The sequence below is a fragment of the Rutilus rutilus genome (assembly GCF_951802725.1).
Source record: "Rutilus rutilus genome assembly, chromosome: 25".
Classification (NCBI taxonomy): domain Eukaryota; kingdom Metazoa; phylum Chordata; class Actinopteri; order Cypriniformes; family Leuciscidae; genus Rutilus; species Rutilus rutilus.
This window is the reverse complement of record NC_140229.1, coordinates 26,813,865-26,834,527: the sequence shown is the minus strand read 5'-3', so window position 1 is coordinate 26,834,527 and position 20,663 is coordinate 26,813,865. Positions and strand designations below refer to the sequence as shown.

Sequence of the window (20,663 nt, the reverse complement as noted above, 5' to 3'; positions counted from 1 at the left end):
ATATATAAAAAAAAAAAAATTCAATGATTGGCTAAAATGTAAAGCATTATTTAAACCATATTGTAAGTTGTAAGTTTTTATAAGTTGATAACATCCAAGATGATGCTTTTGGAAGTTTAGACGATTGCCCATTTTTAGCATATCATTTTTATTGTTTGTTTTTTCTTTTAATCTGCTTTTCTAAATGGGTCAGTGTTTTCCAGTTTGTTCAGTGGTAAGTGTTAATCATACTTAATATACACATTCTATTCTGTCTAATTAGTGTCTGTTGTTTATTTTGGCTCTAGTTCCCAATCTTGTGTAGTAAGTACTCAGATCTAGTCTATAGACCTTAGTTTTTGACCCTTCAGTCTCGCTTAGATCTGTCCTATATCTCAGAATGCTATTGTATTTTTATCTTTCTTTATGTACCCACAAGAACATTAGCTTTTGGTTTATTCATTGCATTCCCAGAAGGAAAAGTAACACACATCGCATATTCTCCTTTGTGTTTTTTAAAATAATTGACAAGACATCCTCTCATCTTGCATTTAGTCCTATTCTAGGTAAATCACCAAACCTAATAATTTGAACATTGCCTAATAATAGTTTTCTAATACTGTTGTGTGATTGGCTCCTTCACTCATTCACTTCTTAAGAAGTCTTTTCTTTTATTGTTAAAAGGCATTGATACTTTTTTGTTTTTTTAAAAGCAGTAAATCAATCTGTGTTAAGTGGGTACAGCACTTGTACTCCAAATCTAATCAGTTCTATCGTTAAATTCTAATGAATTGAGTCCCATTTAAAGCCAATGTAAAATGCCAATGAAGGCGCACTTGTCGGACATTCTATATGAATATATAAATGTTATGTTGCTTGGCAACCGTAAACAGACTAATGAACTATATTACTTGACAGAATAATTGGTTATTCTGATTTTTTTATTTGATAAATGTTACTATTTATGGAATATGTGTCTTCTAGAACTGTTTCTGCCGTTGGATAAAAGCAATAAACCATGAGAGGCTGTGTGTTACAGTGGTTTTACCGTGGTTAATAACACCTATCTGTGGTATAATAACTGTAATGCATGGCCTCTTGTTGCTTAATGCTTTTATTAAAAGACAAAGGCATCTTGTGCCAAATTGCATGACTTGAATAAATCAAATCAAATCATAATCATGTTGTTCCACTAGTTTCATTTGAGAAAAAGAAATATTTGTACAAGGTAGGTCGATTGTCATTTCCGCTTCATAAAACCATCTTGGCCAAGTGATGTTTTTGGTAGATTGAAGGTATTGTGAGCTGTTCTTTGTGTGACCCATCTGCCTCCATCTTGCCCACCTCAAACTCACGTTTGACGGTGTTGTTGCTTGTCATTTTTGTTTTTTTTTGAGGAAATGGAACGCCATATCTCTGCCATCTCTCCAAGATCTTAAGTTATAGTTCGTGCTGTATGATTATTCTAGCTGAAGATGTTTTTTCAGATTCTGATGTTGTATATTTCATTGAAGGTTTTGAGTTGTATTCCATGGTTCCTTCAATCTGTCCCTTGGAGACCCTCCATAATTCCCTGTCGCTCAAACAAGTGGATGACTTCCTCGCCTCCATAGCCATATCCAATGATCCAGTCCTGGAAATGTCGCCATCCTCGCCAGGTACGGTCAAAACAACATGCACCGACTGCCACTGTGTCGCGCTTACTGTACATTTGTTTGAACCTGTTTTTATCTGTTTTAACCCTCAGCTCTGCCCACAAAGAAGGCTCCTTTGAACACTTACACTCCGGCAAAAGTTTTGCCCTGTCCATTCACACAATCCCTTGGCAAGAAGACGTGCTCACCGGAGAAGAGTGCATCAGGCATGTTGCATTTACTGTATAGAGGCACTCATAAAAATAACTACACAAAACCAGTAGAACTTAGCTTTGTATTTACAAATGCTTCATATATAGTCAGGGCTCCAGACTAACACTAGAGAGCAGGAGCTCTACAGATGGAGGCAGCAGCACCTCGTTTAGTAGCGCTGGAGGGTATTTTATTGTTTTGCATTAATAAGTGCAGTTACTAATAATATTGCATGTTTGTTTATTGGAAATTTGACAGTAAAGCACTGAAATGAATTGAGATGCAGATAAAATCACCTTTTATTAACAATAGTAACGTGCAAAAATCTCATTTTTATTGGGAAAATTGAAATATTCTACTATATTCTTATTCTTAATATTCGTATTAAATGTACCATTGGTGTTCTATAGTATCATACTGAACCGACCGACAGCTTCAGTGGTTATAAAAGAACCGATCTTTACTAATTTTCTGTGTAATTCAGTCACAAATGGAAGAAACGTTTTTTTTGTTGTTTCTTTTTATGAGAATTTGTGACTTCCTAAGTGTTTCCATGTATTATTAGGGAGTGGAAATGTCTGATAAGTCAAATAAGTGCTCCTCTGCTGCCATCTACTGTCTTTTTTTTCCCCAAAAACAAAAGTGTTTGTTTGTTACAAAGTGTTAGTTTACTTTAAATCAACTTTTAATTTTGCAAATCATCACATTAAAAATAACACTAAAAATGGATCATATTTAGAGCTTTGAAGTGCTGGAAAAAGTGTATAGCGCTTGAAAGTCCTTAAAGAGTGCTTGAATGTACGAACCCTGAGATGAATAAAAACCACTCGACTGCTTCTGCCACAATACCATGGTTACAGTTACTACATTAAATCCATGTTAAATGTTGGTGATTTGTGGATTGAAAAGCCTTCTTTAACTTGTTGGTTCATGGCACAATGTTTCTCCTGCGCTGTTTGATCTGATATCTGTGGTTTATAACAGATAATTCTGTGCTGAATTTGAACTAGATCTCGCAGTGACGTCATTAATGCTGCAGTGAATTCAAACGCTTTCTCACTGGATCTCCAGCGCTGTGTAGTAACGGTGTCGTGTGATGGAGATCGGCCCGCTAGTAAACCGAGCTGATAAACGGTCCGCACTGCGCAGCTCAAACGAGAAGCGCAGTTTCGTTCCGCTTTCGTTCCGTTTGCTGTTTTTCATATGCTGCAGAAATGCCAGCTTTTATCAGTTGGACAATGTGGTGTTGGCCCCAGTGCGACCTCTGACAATATTTAGTCACTCCAGCAGGAAAAAAGTCTGGTTGCCGTCTGGAGCCCTGACAGTTTATTTAATGCATAGCGTTTTGAAAATGGATAAAATGGTACAAAAATCATCTGAAATCTAAGAGAAAAAAAATCTTATGCAGAAATCTTAAACAAATAGAAAGTTCATAGAGAAGTCACTGTTAAAAAAGTGTGGGAAATCTGTTATTCGTCAGAATTGGAAAAACTCTCTCCAGACACTCCATTGTGCCCCTTTCCTTCTGTTTTTCACCTCTGAATATATTTATTTTCCTTCAGTTCAGGATGACTTTCCCGCCAGAAAACCCAGAGCAGTTTCAGCAGATGTTCCAGATCACGGCGCACGTTGTGGCGAAACCTCACAGCCAAGCTCAGAGACCAAGCAGCCCAACCCTGCTCCAAACATCTCCATCACTCGGCCAACTGAATCTCAGGATTCCTCCTTTAAAACCCAGCAGCTGTCCTGTGTCTCATCCAGTGGCACACCAGCACACGAAGTCCCTGCTCTTGAAAAAAAGAGTGCTACCAAAACCATGCCAGGCTTTTACACATGACATCAATCTGCAAACCACCACCTGGGAAATGTACAGTACATCACAGTACACTCGCAAACCAGGACACAACTGAAGCAGAGGACCACATGTCATGGACCTAGCCAACCAAAACAGGATTTTTGTTCAGACAGATTAGATCAATCCTTAGAGCATGTTACAAGCCTGACTTTGTTACTTTTAGTGACAAGAATTTGTCATAATTAGCAGTACCTTTATTTGTATTTAAAGGAACATCTTACTGAATGTTTGTTACCAAAACAATCCACTTAAAGATATCACGTTGTTGTAATTACAATCATATCGTAGGCTTATTTAGCTCTTCCATTCACCTTGAATGGTTCGGAAGAATGTGTCACATTTATCCTGTATATTTGAATGTCGAAATGTAAAAGCTTGCATAGAATTTACTTGTCATAGTATGACATGTTACTGCAGCTGGTTTTAATTCTTTTGGAATATTTAATGAATACAGCACATCTGGAGCCTCATCAAACAAGGTCCTGAGTGATATTTCATGTTTAGAAACATATTTTTAATGCATATATTTCATTACAATCAGAATGTGCAATTATTTCCCTCCACTATAATGGAAATCTGCCTTATGTTAATTCCTTTTACATCAAATTGAAATTAAACTAAATGTTGTGAATATTGGGAATAAACTTTGGCTGATGGTATTTTTGAGGTCATCATGAAATCAAAACTATATTGACCATTTAAATCCTGGCAATGGCAGCCGACCACCTAATTCTCTGACCCATCATTTGTGTTCTGTACTTTCCTGCAGAGTTTAGCACCAAGCTTCTCCAACACTCCTATGATCTTCTGGTAGAGTTGGAGCCATATACAACTTATTTTTACTTGTCATAATGTGACTTATTTTAGAGTGAAATAGGACTATGTTCACAAACCTGTTTCTGGAGCCCCCAACACTGCACGTTTTAGGCCAGATTTACTGAACACAGCAAGCAAACTGGCGTGAGACCACAGTCCCATAAAAGTGCAGATGGGAGTGGAAGGTTCCCCGGCTGACGATGCACAGATTATAGGACACAGGCGCAGATCATTTCGTGTGTGTCCATCATTATGACCAACACAATGGGCGATTTCCAAACGTTTTTGCACCCTTGAAGGGTACTTCGGGAAGGGAGGAGTGTAGGAGTGTTCCAAACGAAAGTGAATCCCTTCACGAAGGGCCTTTCCCCAAGTCTGTTAGCACAGGGGACATGCAATGGTCACTTCAAGGAAGTAATGTAATCATTCATGGTCATGTTCTGCCCTTCAGAGTGAGTAGGGCAGAGGGATGCCCACTTTCGATAGGAATTTGCCTATCGTTTTTTGTAAATTTGCCAATTTGCCAGATCCAATTTTTTTATGATGGACGAAGGTTTCACAGGCAGTGTGTAAACATGAGTGACACAACGCGAGGTCGTATTTATTTTTTAACGTGTGGAAATTTCGGACGAGAATTTCGGACTCAGTGTGCAAGGACCTTAAAGTCCACATGAATTCAAAATTGACCATATTTACTTTGTTTGCCTAAATTGTTAGTTTTGTGGTGAACAATTCATCCGTGCAAGTCAATCCACACAAAAAATTTTTTTGGCTTTGTAATCTTTAATCAAAATCTGAAAATGCCCCTCCCCTCTGCCTTGGAGGACCTTCTCTGATGACGTATGTTTGACGGCTTGGTTTGGGAAACGCTTAACCACTCCCCTCAAACCGTTAGTCTGTAATGAGCGAGAGATGGAGAGGAGGAGCACTAGAGTAAAACCCTGCCCTCTGTTCAATATTCCTTTTCACTGGGAAATACGTCACAGCACTGGAGAAAAGTCGTTTGCAACTTCCGGTTCACGCGGACTTTAACAGCACATGTAAAGAGTGCCTTTTTTGATGCACCATTTGATTTGCCCCGGTGACTTCAAAGAGTTGTGCTTCAGTAACTCTGTCCCTTGGCAGAGGTGCAGTAGTTTGACGAGCTGGTTTTGTTGTCAATCTTTTACAAACAGGACAGTGTTCTACATTTTGCTTCACAAGCTGTCGGCCATGCAAAATCCAATATTTCTCTTTCACCGGAACCTGAACCAGTGTATCCCTCACACCTGAATGCATCTCTCTGTCATGATAACTCTAAATCCTTGTTTTTGGAGTCTTTGTCAACCATTGGACCTATTTTGAGCAAATGTATTTCCTTGCTGAGTTTCCTTTGCCCAATACATTTCAGCTGCAAGTAGTTCTTCTGCTGTGAGTTCACCTTGAATTTTATATCTGGATCGGGGATTGGTTATGGACCTCTTTATCCATGCAGTTATTCGCAACACAGTCTTCAATCTGCAATATTTCACTAAATCCAAAAGAGGTTCTGTTGGTGCAACACCACCAAACTGCACGGTGACCTGAAACTCAGACCTCAGATCAGTGTTCGTTTCAGCAACAGTTTTCCTTCGGCTCTTCCGAGCGAGCTGGAACTGAAGAAGCTGGGCCAAACCACCAGAGTTTACTCTGTATCAGATCATCTGCACTCTTTCCTCGAGTAGCTGAATCAGCTGGATTGTCTTAACCATTACGATGTGACCACGATTCAGGGTTTGTGGGATTCATCTCAGCCACTCTATCAGCTTTAAATGGTTTCCGGTTCTGAGCAGAACTCTGTATCCAGCGTAAGACTATTACTGAATCTGTCCTCTTGCGAATTTGATTTTTCTACATCTTCAAGGGAGGAAGCAGATGATGTCCTATTCTAGCTCCGATTAGAGCTCCCATTAACTCTAAACGTGGTCAACTAAGCTTCTTCACAGGAGCAACTCTTGCCTTTGATGCTACAAAACTGAAACAAGGCACACCGACAAGAGAGCGCACGGCTAAAGAGAGCTCGAAACCACACGCTCACACAAAGACGAGACAATACAGGAGCGCCAGGACTCCGTCACGAAACCCTGACACTTACTGTCTAGTATTTCCCAGTGCCAGAAGTTTAGAGATGGTAGCAATATGACAAGCAGCCTGATGTTGACAATGACAGTGTGGAAGATTGTAACAAACCCGTCTCCAAACCGAGTGATGATTCCGATCTTAAACCAGATGGATAAATATTCAGAATCTGATCCTATCTGACTTCTGACCTGTAATGCTGCCTAAATCATACACTATTCGTTCAGAGGAGAACTGAGCGACTGAGCCTGGGTTCTCCCAAGGTTTTTTTTCTCCATTCTGTCACTGATGGAGATTTGGTTTCTTGCCACTGTCGCCTTTTTCACCTTTGGTTTTTGGCTTGCTTAGTTGGGGACATTTAATATTCAACAATATTATTGATCTGCCTGCATTGACACCATTATATGAGAACTGAACTGAGCTGGACGATGACATCACTGTTTTCTCCAGAGTGGCTGTATATATATATATATATAAATTAACTAAATTAAATTAAATTAAACTACTTTTTACAACAAAAATGAACCATCACTGAACTTACTTAAGCTGGACTATGACGCTATTTTCTTCTAGAAACAAACTTTGTTGCATTATTTTCCTGTTATCTCTGTAAAGCTGCTTTGAAACAATCTGTATTGTAAAAGCGCTGTATAAATAAAGCTGACTTGACTTGTCTAGCTCTGAAGCTGTAGTGTCATCGGTGTCAAGCACTGTGAAGCCAAAGGCTGAAGGACAAACAACTGTGCTGCTTCAAACAGTTAAAGGATTAGTTCACTTTCAAAAACAATTTTGCTGATTTTTCTTCATATAATGGACTTCAATGGCAACCAACGGTTTGAAGGTTCAAATGTCCGTCTCAATGCAGCTTCAAAGTCTCGACACGATCCCAGTTGAGAAATAAAGGTCTTGTCCAGCGAAACGGTCATAAAAAAAAAAAAAAAAAAACTTTTTAACCACAAATGCCCGTCATGTACCATCTCTGAGATGCGTGGCGCATTTAATGCATTGCGTCATCACGTTGGAAAGGTCACGCGTCACGTCATCTATAGATATATCCAAGTTATTTGTCTGTGTACTCCGGTTCAGAAAGGTAGGGAAGGGCGAAAAATGTCATCTCATTTTCTCATCCAGCTTCAAAATCGTCCGACATCTTTGTTTTAATTTATTATTATTATTATTTTTTTTTTTTTCGTGACCTTTCCAACGTGATGACGTAATACGTGGCGTATCTCAGAGATGGTACAAGACGGGCATTTGTGGTTAAAAAGTATATATATATATATTTTTTGAAAATGACAGATCGTTTCGCGAGATAAGACCCTTATTTCTCAACTGGGATTGTGTCAAGTCTTTGAAGATGCATTGAGACGGACATTTGAACCTTCTTTGAACATTGGTATAGTTGGTTGCCATTGAAGTCCATTCTGTGTAGAAAAATCCTGGAATGTTTTCCTCAAAAACCTTAATTTCTTTTCAACTGAAGAAAGTGAGTAAATTATCAGCAACATTTTTTTTTAAAGTGAACTAGTCCTTGGCAGGTAGGAAATTAGTACGTTGTTTTTTGGATGGAGGCAGTCAAAGAAGCTTTGTGCAAGAGAGGCTAGAGAAAACACTAGAATTACCAGTGCTGAATAAAGAGACTCTGAATCTCCACAGTTTCGGAGCTGAGTGTCCTGTACGTTCTGTACAACATCATGAAATTGACACTAGAAAGTGTATGAGAATCAGAGAATAGAAATCGCAGCAAAAGGGACTCTTCAAGTCTGCACTGACTGCTGTTATGAAAGTTACTGGAGAACATGTGCAAAAGAAGCTTGAAGGGTCTGCAACTTGTGTTTTTTTTTCTCTGAGGACACTAATAAAGCTTTCAGCGTTAATAGGAGCAGACTACTGGTGAGTGGTATCAGGTCGAGAGTTTAACCGAATCTCTTGTGGCCCTGGGAAATATTTTTGGATAGACTGTACAAGGACCAATTCCCACGTGAGTGTAACAGACACAACCTGCATGCAAATTTGTTTGGAAGAAGATACACAGATTTCAAAACAGTTGCGAGTCTTTGGGGAAACTGAACAAGACGGCTGAGAGTCCAGAAGAAATAAAGCCTTACAACGTTTTAACCAGACAGTAACTTTCAAGGATGGACATTTTCAGGTTGATTTACCCTGGAAACCAAATAAACCAGAACTACCGAACAACTTCAAGGTGGCTAAGAAGAGGTTTGAGAGAAACCTAAAAGCTGACGTAACCTTTTACACGAAATACAGAGACGTAATACAAGACTTTTTACAGCAAGGCATTTGTGAAGATGTTCCAGCCAAAAACTCACAAGCAGAGAAAACGGATGCTGTTAAATACTATCTACCACACCATGCTGTGCTTAGAGATCGGATCACAATGCTAATAATACCAGTGTAAACGGGGTTTAAAACGCTTCAAGCTTGTCCAGTTTTGACCACTTCCAGAGGAAGTTGAAGACACATTCGACCGGATTGCTTTCGCACTGTAAACACTCATGTGGTCGAATGTGTTCAAACAGCCACTAAAGACCGTCTTCTCTCCGTCTACTGACCTAATGCGTGAACATTATGGGAAACGCTCTAGCCAGACGGGACTTAAACTTTGACGGTTGGAGACCCAAGTTTGGTTTGAAGACAAAAAACAAACCAAGCACAGTGTTCTCTCACCATTTCTGATTTCTAACACACACTCACTGTGTTCGGCTGGTCTTGCGGATATCAGAGCAGAAACTAAAGCTGATATTCTCCGTTGTCTCCAGGCGCATTCATTTGTAAATTGCAAGATTATATTGTGTCCATTAAATTGAAAGATCTGGAAAAGCCCATATACATTTACCCGGCCATAGACCCTCCCCTCGAAGAAATCAGGACAGAAGAGGTCTAAAGTGGACAAAAGAGATGGATTAAAACACCAGGTGTAAACGGATGTGTGTCGCCCTCATCCACTTGTGACCTGATCGACCAAAACGCATCTTAATACCAAGAGTAAACAGGGCCTAAAAGACGTTTAACTGGCACAACTGCTAACAAGCAAAAGGGGTGCAATCTTGATAAGGATAAGAGCCTTCAGTGATGAAAGTTGACAGCAGAAGGTGTAATGTGGTCATGTCTTGTAAAGCTTCACCAGCATCAGAAAAGATCAGTGTTGTAGAGACGAGGCAGTTCTGCTGAATGTGGCTATGAGGTTAAATTAAACGACGGACTATGTGCTTCATTACCTTGAAACAATTTTGGATTTACAGCTCAAAAATGGTGCAGTAATTATACATAAATTATAAATAATTATAATTGAATGACTTTTAAATATAACACTTTACATGTTCTCATTTTAGTTCCAGGTTTTTCTGATTCTTCAAAGAAAAATACTATCTGGCCTTTTCTTTAGCTCATTTTGAACCATTTGAAGCCTTTTCAAAGCCGCTGAGTCCCCCTTCTGGGCCCCGGGCCCCTGTTTGAGAACCACAGCTTTATATAAGAGCATCCGAGCCTCGACACATCACGTGACTGGATCCTGAGCACCAGTGGCTCGCGTCACGTGACTGGTGTCGACACCACTCCTCTGACAGGGATCTCGTCTATGGTTCGCTCAAGCACAGGTGTGCAGTCTTTCTGAACAGGTTTGATTTTACACCATTTCCTTCATTACATTTCTTCACTGCTATGAATAGAGTGCTGTGTGTGAGCCGCGCTTAAGCCGCCGTTTGGACCGTTAAATCCCCGTGTTGCTGTTGTAAATCGCGAAATGGTGGCAGTGACACAGCCCAGAATAAAGATAGCGTGTGGAGGACGGGTTTCTGCTGTAACAGTTACTGGATTTTGATATTACTCGATTTTCGTCGATAAAGGCGTTTTATGGTACGTATGATGGCGTTTTTTGGTACATATGGAGCTCAACGCAGTATTTGAGTGTCGAGCATCATCATCTTCATCAGGAGGAGAAACAGGATGATTCTGGATGATTCCTCTACTAAACCCTCAAAATTATCCTTTATTATCATCATTATTCCATCTTTTACATCAACCTTATTCTACAATGTGTTGAACTGCGCCTATGATTTTTACCGAAATGTTATTATTTGATTAATATTTTTTACAGTAAAGCGTTGGCCTGGTTTCTCTGGGTTTATTCATGATCATGTCTGGCATTAAAACAAACACATTTCCATTTTTATACTGTACAAACCACTACTGTTGTGTTTGAGCTCAGTGGACGTGCAGGGCCTTTTGTTTAATGACTGAATAGTGGATATACTCCTCTTTATTCAGTTTAACTCAGATTTCCTTTAAGATTTAGGAATGTCACAGTGAATATACTAAACCTAGTGTTGTGGACTGAAGGCTAGGACTGATATTTTATAGGCCTATGCTAATATATATAATTAGCATTAATATATAATATATTAATATATATAATATGCATCCTTTTTCCCAAACTGGCATTTCAAACACTCTTTGTTTTTGATAGGACCTTCTGTCCTTATGTTATTCTAATGAACTGGGTTTGGTAATGAGATAATGTCGCCTAAATGTTAACTACTATTCAGTGATGGCATAATCATTTCATATACATGTGCAAATGATTGTGTAATTACTGTGTTAATGTTTTGATGATTAGTAAGTGTGTAAAAAAAAAAATCTTTTTTTTATTAGCCTACATTTTTCGGGTCACACTTTAGATTAGGGTACAAATATTCACTATTAACTAGTTCTCCCTCAATAAAGTCCTAATTACTGCTTATTGACAGTAAATAAGGTAGTTAGGAATGGGGAATGGTTAAGTGATGTAGAATATGGTCATGCAGAATGAGGCATTAATATGTGCTTTATATGTACTAATAAACAGATAATATGCATGCTTCTCTTTTCATTAATCTTTTATAAAGCACAATTTAATACAACAGCATTTGCCCAAAGTGCTGTACAAAGATAAAAATGAATAAAGCAGGTGATACAGAAATAACACAAATTCAAAGTAAACACAGAATTCATCAGTGTAGAATAAGCCTCAGTGCCCTGTAGAGTTAAAAGCCTGAGCTAATGGATGAGCTTTGATCAGTTTCTAACATGCAGGGGTAAAAGATGCAAGCCCTAAGTTTTAATCTAGACCTATAGGAACAGTTAAAGCAGCTGATCAGCACCTGATCAGATCTGTGCTGTCTTAAGGACTGCTAGAGAAGGTGGTGCCAACACATTTAATGATTTAAAAACAAACAGGAAAAGATTCAATTCAATTCGGAAACGTACTGGCAACCAGTGAGACAGAATCGTAATGTCAGCATCCTAGCGGCTGCATTTTGGACTACCTGCAAATGAGACAACACCGTCTATCTGACTCCTATATACAGAGAATTACAATAATCAAGCCTTGAAAAAATAAAGGCATGAATGACCTTATCAGGGTGCTTAAAAGAGAGAAATGTCTTGACTTTGGCCAAAAGGCTGGATTTGACAACAGCATTTATTTGCTTATCAAATTTAAAAGCTTTGTCAAATAAAACACCCAAATTCTTTACTAACATTTTATTATTATACGAGACCAGTGGAACAAGTTTGGTCCAAATTTAATAATGTCTATTTTGTTTTTGTTGAGTTAAAAAAAAAAAAAAGTTAAAGACATCCAGCCTTTTATATAATTTAGACAGGCTAAAAGAGGAGTAGGGCATTCTTGTTATTCTGTTGCAATGGCAGGTAAATCTGTCTATCATGCTAATAAAGCAGTTAGTCAATGTAAATATGTCTAATCTAAAGTGTTACCGATTTTTTTTTATTTTTTTTTATTCATATCAAGTGAAAATAGGATGTTACACTATTCAGCCCAACCAAATGTAAAAATCTCTTATCTAAACGCTCATGAAGCTTAGTGGGCTTATTGTGAACAATATGGATCAATGGAGCCGTTCTTTATAAGCCCACTTGACAAAAAATAAGTAATATTAATAAACGCATCATTCATGCAGTGTTGTTGGTTAGATGCAATACAAAATACTGCTTTACAATACCAAGAATCAAAGAATACCAAAAACAAAATCATATCAGGTTTTATTCTAATTTGATTAATTAATCTCTTATAATAATAATAATAATAATAATAATAATAATAACAATTATTGTTGTTATTGTCATCATTATTATTTAATCAATACTGTACAAAGCAAATACATTTTTATCGGCACACCTTACAAGGCACGAATCTGTATTTGGAACGAGCACTTTGATATTTGCATTATAAATGATAATGCCTCCATAATAAATGATATTACACCTACAACTGCATTTCCCACAACCCATTGCCTGGACTCACTGTGGTTTGCTTACTTCCACCTGTGTGTCATTTGCTTGTTAATGTTGGCCTATATAAGCACTGTGTTTCCACTCTTGTTTGTGTCACACTGCAGTTCTGAGTGCTTTCTCTAGTTTCCCGTACTGTGGTTCTCATCTTCTTTCCTCATGTGTGGATAACGATTGTAGATCTTCTTCTTCCTCGTGTGTCAGAGCAGTACACAACATTAACAATAAATACACTAGTGATGGGAAGTTCGGATCAATTTACTGACTCTCTCGTTCAATCTTGTTTATCAAAATGAACAAATCTTTATTCGAGTCATTTCGTTTGTTAAGTGGCTTTAAAGTTCCCAGATTCCCCGAACACATCCACCAATTCAATCTTGATCATATTCTGAATTAAGAAATCATTATAATACAGCCAAAGATAATTTACAGGGAACATAAATATTTACTTTACCTTCCAAAGCTTTCGTTCATTTGTCATGTGACAGATGCAGTGAACGAATGATTTTAGTTCATCACTAAAATACACTGAGGGGGTGCTACCAAATTATATTACTATAGTATTTCATAAATGAGTGCGGTTACTAATAATATTACATATTTTGTGATGAAAATGCACATTTGACAGTAAATCACTGAGCTTGAATTAGGATGACAAGGTTAATTTACTTATATATTAACATAGGGAGAAATGTAAATGCTCTGACAGTGTGATTTAATTAAGACTCGGCCTTGATTCTACTATATTTGCTCATAACTGACCATTGTTCTTCAATCACACTATTCATTTAAAGATAATTAAAAGCACAAACATAACAGTTGCTGCAATTAGATTTAGGTTCAGTTTGCATAATATTGACTAAAATAATTAGAAAAAAGTTATTTGAATATAAATCAATTTGAGGGGATAAAAGAACTTTATAAATAGACAGATTTATCCTTCAGATCACTGCAGAGTTGTAGAAATCTGTGTTTAAAATGAAGAAGCTGTTGAACATCAGAGAACGGCAGCTGTCCTGGCATAAACCCAGTTTATGAGCCTTAATTTAGTTCAGTCAAGTCACATTTATTTCTGTGGCGCTTTATACAGTATAATACAGATCATTTCAAGCAGCTTCACAGTAATAAATGGTTTTCCAGTGAAGGAAAACAACAGTGATGTCATCGTCCAGCTCAGTTCAGTTCTCCTACAACAGTGTCAGCCCAGTCAAATCAATAATATTCCCGAATATCAAGTGTCCTTAATAAGCGAGCCAGAGGCGACAGTGACAAGAACCCAAACTCCATCAGTGACAGAAATGGGAACCTTGGGAGAAACCAGGAACAGTTCTCCTCTGGGCAAATGAACGAACACGGTGAAATAAAACAACAAAAAAAACAATTAATTTAGTTGATTACAGTATCTGGTATAAAACACATGCCGGATTAATCTGGATGTCCTGCAGTCGTGTCTGTCAGACTTTCGAGCTGTAAGGCTTGATTGGTCCGCTTGTGTTTCTGACCCACCGCTCCATCCTTCCCACAGAGACACAGTCCCCTTCAGATGTGTTCAATCTTAAACTTGCCAAAATCTTGTTAGATGTCTTTTGCCACACCACTGGCGCATCATCATCATCATCATCGCCAGTAGAAATGCTGCATCATCTCAAACCGGCGTCTGAGGCCCAAAACCTTTCTCTTACAGCTTTTGGAGGCATTATTTCACGTCAGAGTGAAATCCAAGTGCTGGATTCAAGTTCCGTTTCATTCTTCCTAATCCTATATTGTTTTCTTTTTTGTCAAAATGACTGTCAGCATTTGGAATTATCCTTCAGTGTGTTAATATGAAGACCCAATCTCTGTGATGTTGAACTTCACATCTGTGCGTGTTCTGCCGCTACTGAACCTGCTCCACAGATGCAACCGCTTCTAATTTAATTCCGGTAGAAGAGTACAAGTTTGTGTTTGTTGATCAACATCTGTGACTGTCACAATGGGTTTCAGAGTACACTCACATGGACAGTGAACTCAATTTGAGCTCCAGCCCCATTCATCTGCCTGCAGTGTTGAAAGCTTTCAGCTGACATATACACATACACTAGTGTATCAGCAGCAGAGCACTGTACGCACACAGTCAGTCTTTTCTAACTCTTTTATACTCTGTACACTCAGAACACATGGGATTTTTTTTGTGCTAATCAGTTTGTCCACAAGCTGGCGACACTGGCCTGGCCCGAAAACAACAACAAACTACTGTAAAACTCATCTTTGATCACCAAAATTACATATTTTAAAGTTTTTTCCTTGAAAAACATTATTCATGCCTTAAAATAGCTTGAATGTAACTTGACACCCTTGCCTCATTTAGTATGCGCGGTTCTATGAATATGCTAATGAGATATTAGCATATTCATACTCACTCACTGAGCTCAGAGATCCACTGGTTGACGATCACACGTTGATCTGATTGGTTACAAGGTAGTTTGTGACGTCAGAAACACCAGCGATTTCAAACCGTGTTTTTGAGACTTATGAATTTACACATGGTTTGTCTTAAAGCATATTACAAACACCACATAGACATATAAACAATATTAAAAGCTTGATTTTCCCCACAGGGGGACTTTAAGGCTGAATCCCAATTCTCTGTCTTACCCCTTCCCCTTAGTTTTGCACGTTCACGTGAGAGTAAGGGCTATCCCAATTCTCATTTTGATCAAGGGGTAGGGCTAAGGGGAAGGGGTAGATACCCCTTAAAACCAAGAATTTTCGTGAGCTTACTTGAAACCAAGGGGTACCCAGAATGCACTGCGCAACCGGCAACAATGGCGGGCATACCATCAAGAAAGTCTCATTTTCGGCTTAAATGATTGATTGAAAAATTATGACAGTCTTGTTTTGTACACAGTCATGTACATATATATTTGCAACCATGTTGTTAACTGAAACGTTTTTAAACGTTTTTAAAAATCGCTGGTCTGCTACGCTAGGCTATGCTAACGATACATTGCTGGTTTGCACAATCAGTCCCGCATTTCTCTGACTAATGTCCGGGATTCGGCTTTTGTTTTCTACAGTCGCCATTCATTATGTGTAACGTTTCATTATTTGACACTGACACGTATGTGCCAGCTTTGCAGGTCATGTATTCAGCTTCAAACGGATCCCGACTGATACGAAAACACAGGAATTTAAGCAATGCTAAAACGCACATAAACCGATCACTTGTTTAGCGTTCATGTACGTTAAACACTACATTCAGATTCACCGATTTGAATGAATTCAGTCCGATTGAAACAACATTCTGTGCATAATGAATAGCGACGGCAGAAAGCAAAAGCCGAATCCCGGACATTTTAGGTGATCCCGAAATCCAGGCGACATGTCCAGGAAAAAGATACGTGCTTTACATATTGTAACGCGTTGTGTTAGGAGGGAAACAAAATAAGGATAGCTCGCAGCTGAAGTATTAGGCCAGACAGACTCACGGAGGCGATTATTCACTCGCAATTTATTGACAAATCAAACTCCTGCAACTGTCTGCCACACGCTCCACCTTGACTTCCACAGCGTCACTCAATAAAACAAAGCAAGAATAATGAGCATCAACACAGAAATGACCCACATACATGGGGTTGTTCGAGTCGCACGGCACAATACCATTACAGCCCGTTCAACAGAGAGCGCGCAGCTCTTAAAGGGGCCATACTTATTTCCACTCGTTACAATATACTGTCCTGTATCACACAGGGACGCCGGAGTATGATGTATGATGACGTAACCAAGTGGCGTCTCATTTCATAGGGGTATGTTTTCAACCCTAGCGCTTACCACTCGGTTTCGAGGGACAAGGGCTAGGGGTAAGACGAAGGGGTAGGGGTAGGGGAAGGGGTAAGACGAAGGGGTAGGGGTAGGGGAAGGGGTAAGACAGAGAATTGGGATTCAGCCTAATACTTTTTGAGAATTGCTTACTCTCACTTTGAACAAAACCGACAAACATTTAAATCTCTTAATTGCCTTTGAATGCTCAAGTCACTGCTGCACTAATATATGTGCTAGACAAAATATAGCTAGATCTAAACACAGAGGATCACTCATCTCGTATCATTTTACGATGTCATAAATCGTCATATTGTCCGTCCCTAAAACTTGATCTATGTACAAAAGAGTGCAACTTTTTGTAAAGCTGCTTTTAAACGATGTGTGTTGTGACTAAAGGGCCGTTCACACCAAGAACGATAACTATAACGATAACTATATTTACGTCCCCACCAACAAACGATAACGGTCTGTTTATTCTAAGCTCACTGTTCTGCGGTTTCAATGTGTGTACGACTGTACCCTGCGGTTTAAATGTTTTGCTGTTCTTGTTGCATTTAACCAGCAGATGTCCTCAGCATGCTGTGCTTTGACTGATGCTAGTGTAATGGAGCTAATAATCTAACAGTGGATTTAGCTGACGGAGTCAATATAGTGGAATAAAAACAACACCTAGTCTTTTTCAATGCATCTTCAAAGGAAGCAAGACAATGTTGTCGAAACGAGCGCTGGATACCTGAGGTAATACTTCTCACCAATTATTCAGAGGGTATGAACGATTGTTTTCCATATCGATTTTCTTGAAAAGGGGCATAACTTGTTAAACAGTGCTGGATTTTTCTGGACCTCGGCGATTAACTTCTCCACAATGTCGTCTGCCATTTTAAATGCCATTTTAAGTTGTCAACAGCTGAAAAAAAAAATCGTTCCTAAGTGATCCCAACGATATCGGTTCTCTATATCGTTATGGTTATAGCTGTGGTGTGAACTCTGCTATTCTTTAATATTGAGAATTTTTTTTAGAACTATATCTTTATCGTTATCTTTATCGTTATCGTCCTTGGTGTGAATGGGCCTTAAAAGTACTCATTTTATTTGTAACATAATATATATTAGGGCTGGGACAATAAAACGGATTCGAAAACATGGATCGATTCCAATTTTTTCCAAAAGCACGCAGTGTCCTCTGCTGTTAAAAACTAAGCTCAGAATCGATTCGAGGGAGAATCTCGATGAATTCGGAAAATCTCAGAATAAATCTAGAATCATTTCTCGATTCACGATGCATCAATTTATTGTCCCAGCCCTTATATATTATTTATTCCTCTCTGTTTCAGCCAGGTCATGTCAGTAAAGATGGAAATGGATGCCAGTGGATCGTCCAGGGCACCCATCTCCGTTCTGTCAGCCGCTGAGGTCAAAGGCACCCTGAAGCCCGAGCCCGACAAACCCCGCTGCTCCAGCACCCCCTGCTCCCCCATCAAAAGTACTGTCTCAGGATACCAAATCCTTCACATGAACTCCAACTATCTGGTGGGCTTCACCACCGGCGAGGAGCTTCTTAAATTAGCCCACAAGTGGTCTAGTCCTGACAGCAGCAACACAGAGGCCTTGCCCAGCCCCATCAAAAAGCCTGTGGATGTAAGTCTGCACCGAGCCTCGCGGATCTGCAAAGCCAAAAGCCGATACTACCAGCCGTACGACATCCCAGCCATCAACGGGCGCCGGCGCCGGCGCATGCCCAGCTCAGGAGACGGCTGTCTGAAGTCTCTCGCCAGCGGGGAGCCCGGCAAGACCCCGCACGGCCCGCTGCCCCTGTGCCTGCTGAAGGGCAAACGCGTTCACTCCAAGTCCCTGGACTACCTCAACCTGGACAAGATGAGCCTCAGGGAGCCGGCGGACACCGAGGTGCTGCAGTACCAGCTCCAGCACCTCAATCTGCGGGGCGAGCGCGTGTTCACACGCAACAAGACATGAGTCCTCAGACGCCCAGCACTGACACACTCAGTGTAGGGCTCGATTTTTACCACTCTCCCCCATTACGCCATCCATACACCACTGATCTTCTGTGTGTGAGGAGACACCAGGGCAGGGGAAACCTTAAAGGAGTAGTTCATCCGAAAAGACTAGTTCTGTCATTATGCACTTCCCCTCATGCTCTTCCACACTGTTCGTTTTTTTGTTTCAGTGGAACAAAAAAAGCTAATTTCATACAAGGACAGTTGTTGGTGACTGCGGCTGTCAACGTGCATCTGGTTCATATTCAAAGTGTGCTAAAGCCATATCGTAGATTTGTGCGGGGAACAGGCACACAATGTGTTATCGATGCTGAAGCTCTGAAATTTCATCTGCGTCCAGCAAAGACTTTGATATCTGTCTGTCACACAAAACTATCAAGAGACTTTGGTAGACTTGGAATATAGCGCAGTTATTGCAGAGTTGTTGCATAGACACTCATATGATCGGGCTGCACGACATCTGAAATAAAACCAAGTGCGATTGTCAAACGCAACGGCTGCACTTGAATCAAATAAACACCTGTGTTTCCGAGTGAAGCGTGGCACTGTTGCTTAACACGCGAGCAGCTCATGATCTGGTGTTTTCTGCATCTGCTCTGAGTTTGAGTCGCCTTCACGTGCGCTTGGGAAGCCGGCCATCTTCACAAACCTGTAATGAGAAACCGCTGACAACTAAAGAGAACGCTTTTAAAGAAGACTTGAGACAGCCATAAATATTAGTATTGTAATTTATGGCTAAAATGTGCAGCCCTGCAAACATGGAGATGTTTTTATAAATCACATTTTAAATCGCAATCTCTGTTGCTATCAGAAAAACTGCATATTTCATGAACTCGAGCAGCCCTGTTATATGTGTTTTTATGGGACAAGTGTCACAGGGACAGACAGAGTCACTCTGAACTGACTTTGTATGAAAATGACTTGCATTAACCTTTCCCCCCTTTTTTCCTTTCTCCTTTTTTCAGTTTGGAAAGACATGAGGGTGAGTAAATAATGACATGAGAACGAATCCTTTATCCCCACAACAAATTATTGTAAAAGTGTGTGTTACAGGGCCATACATTCATTGCCATGGTGAGGTTTTTTAAGATTAGCAATAAATGGTGTGTCTTAATTGCTTAATTCTTACTGTTGTGTGTGTGTGTGTGTGTGTGTGTGTGTTTGGCAGGTCCTCACTTTCTGAGAGCCCTTAAAGGCCTGTTTGAGGATCAAGACCTGGTTTTAGTGATGAGGTTATAATTAGGTTTAGGGTAAGGGTTCGGGTCAATGAATGTCCTCACAAAGATGTGTGTGTGTGTGTGTGTCTGTGTGTGTGTGTGAAAAATTATACCTTTGTAAATTAAGTGTGAAAATGGCTGTACTGCAAAAATGCATTTAGTCATTTGTTCCCCCTCAACATCCAGTCGCACGTGTGTGTTATTCTGCTAACATTGGTAACTCGTGTCAGGTGAGGATCTCGACTGTTCTTTAAAACACACTCCGATAGGCTTAGCGCAGGAGAGGCTTTTCCTTGGAGAGGCCAAGCCGACATTAGCATATAGAAACCATTAATGGCCTTTTCATTTCTTTAATCAATATTTTACAGGAGACTCACTGGATCCTCTTACACTGAATACTATGTTATTGTCTGGAAGAAGTGTTTGTTGATGAAGGTTGATCGTGCACATAGTAGATAACATTGCTATAAAACCAAAGTCCAGGGGGAACTTGATTAATAATTTTTGGTCAACAGACAATCTTTCACCGTTTCACGCGATAAGCACTGGTAACAGGTTATGGGATCTTATTTCTCCATTTTCTCAACAATGTTTAATACGTATCCATTTGCTTTTTTGAGTTTAAAAAAAAATCTTTATCATGATGAGTGAAGATACAGTGGGGAGAACAAGTATTTGATACACTACCGATTTTGCAGGTTTTCCCACTTACAAAGCATGTAGAAGTCTG

At 39.5% G+C, this 20,663-nt stretch overlaps 2 protein-coding genes across 11 annotated transcripts in view; both read left to right on the top strand.

Annotated features, from left to right (window-relative positions):
• The window catches only part of ppip5k2 (diphosphoinositol pentakisphosphate kinase 2), a 49,299-nt gene extending 44,890 nt beyond the window's left edge, over positions 1 to 4,409 (top strand). For 7 of the 8 annotated variants that reach the window (XM_084401473.1, XM_084401472.1, XM_084401471.1 and 4 more), the window contains 3 exons: positions 1,494 to 1,637; positions 1,727 to 1,840; positions 3,389 to 4,409. In XM_084401473.1, the coding sequence (XP_084257599.1) occupies positions 1,494 to 1,637; positions 1,727 to 1,840; positions 3,389 to 3,663 (533 nt within the window). In that variant the 3' untranslated portion in view covers positions 3,664 to 4,409. Of the gene's footprint in view, positions 1 to 193; positions 376 to 1,493; positions 1,638 to 1,726; positions 1,841 to 3,388 lie in introns of those variants that run through there. The other variant, XM_084401474.1, reaches the window with a different exon arrangement.
• A 5,742-nt stretch (positions 4,410 to 10,151) lies between these two features.
• Positions 10,152 to 19,836, top strand: macir (macrophage immunometabolism regulator). 3 transcript variants are annotated; one of them, XM_084400706.1, is made up of 2 exons: positions 10,152 to 10,208; positions 18,036 to 19,830. In XM_084400706.1, exon 2 carries the CDS (start codon positions 18,043 to 18,045, stop codon positions 18,673 to 18,675), a length of 633 nt encoding a protein of 210 aa, XP_084256832.1. In that variant the 5' UTR covers positions 10,152 to 10,208; positions 18,036 to 18,042; the 3' UTR covers positions 18,676 to 19,830. The 3 variants fall into 3 exon arrangements, with proteins under 3 accessions (XP_084256832.1, XP_084256834.1, XP_084256833.1); XM_084400708.1 differs by having other exon boundaries at positions 10,154 to 10,229; XM_084400707.1 differs by lacking the exon at positions 10,152 to 10,208 and adding an exon at positions 10,294 to 10,467 and having other exon boundaries at positions 18,036 to 19,836.
• Positions 19,837 to 20,663: the final 827 nt, after the last annotated feature.

Coding starts and splice junctions, on each gene's coding strand:
- macir (XM_084400707.1), top strand. CDS start 18,043: ATGTCAGTAAAGATGGAAATGGATGCCAGTGGATCGTCCAGGGCACCC.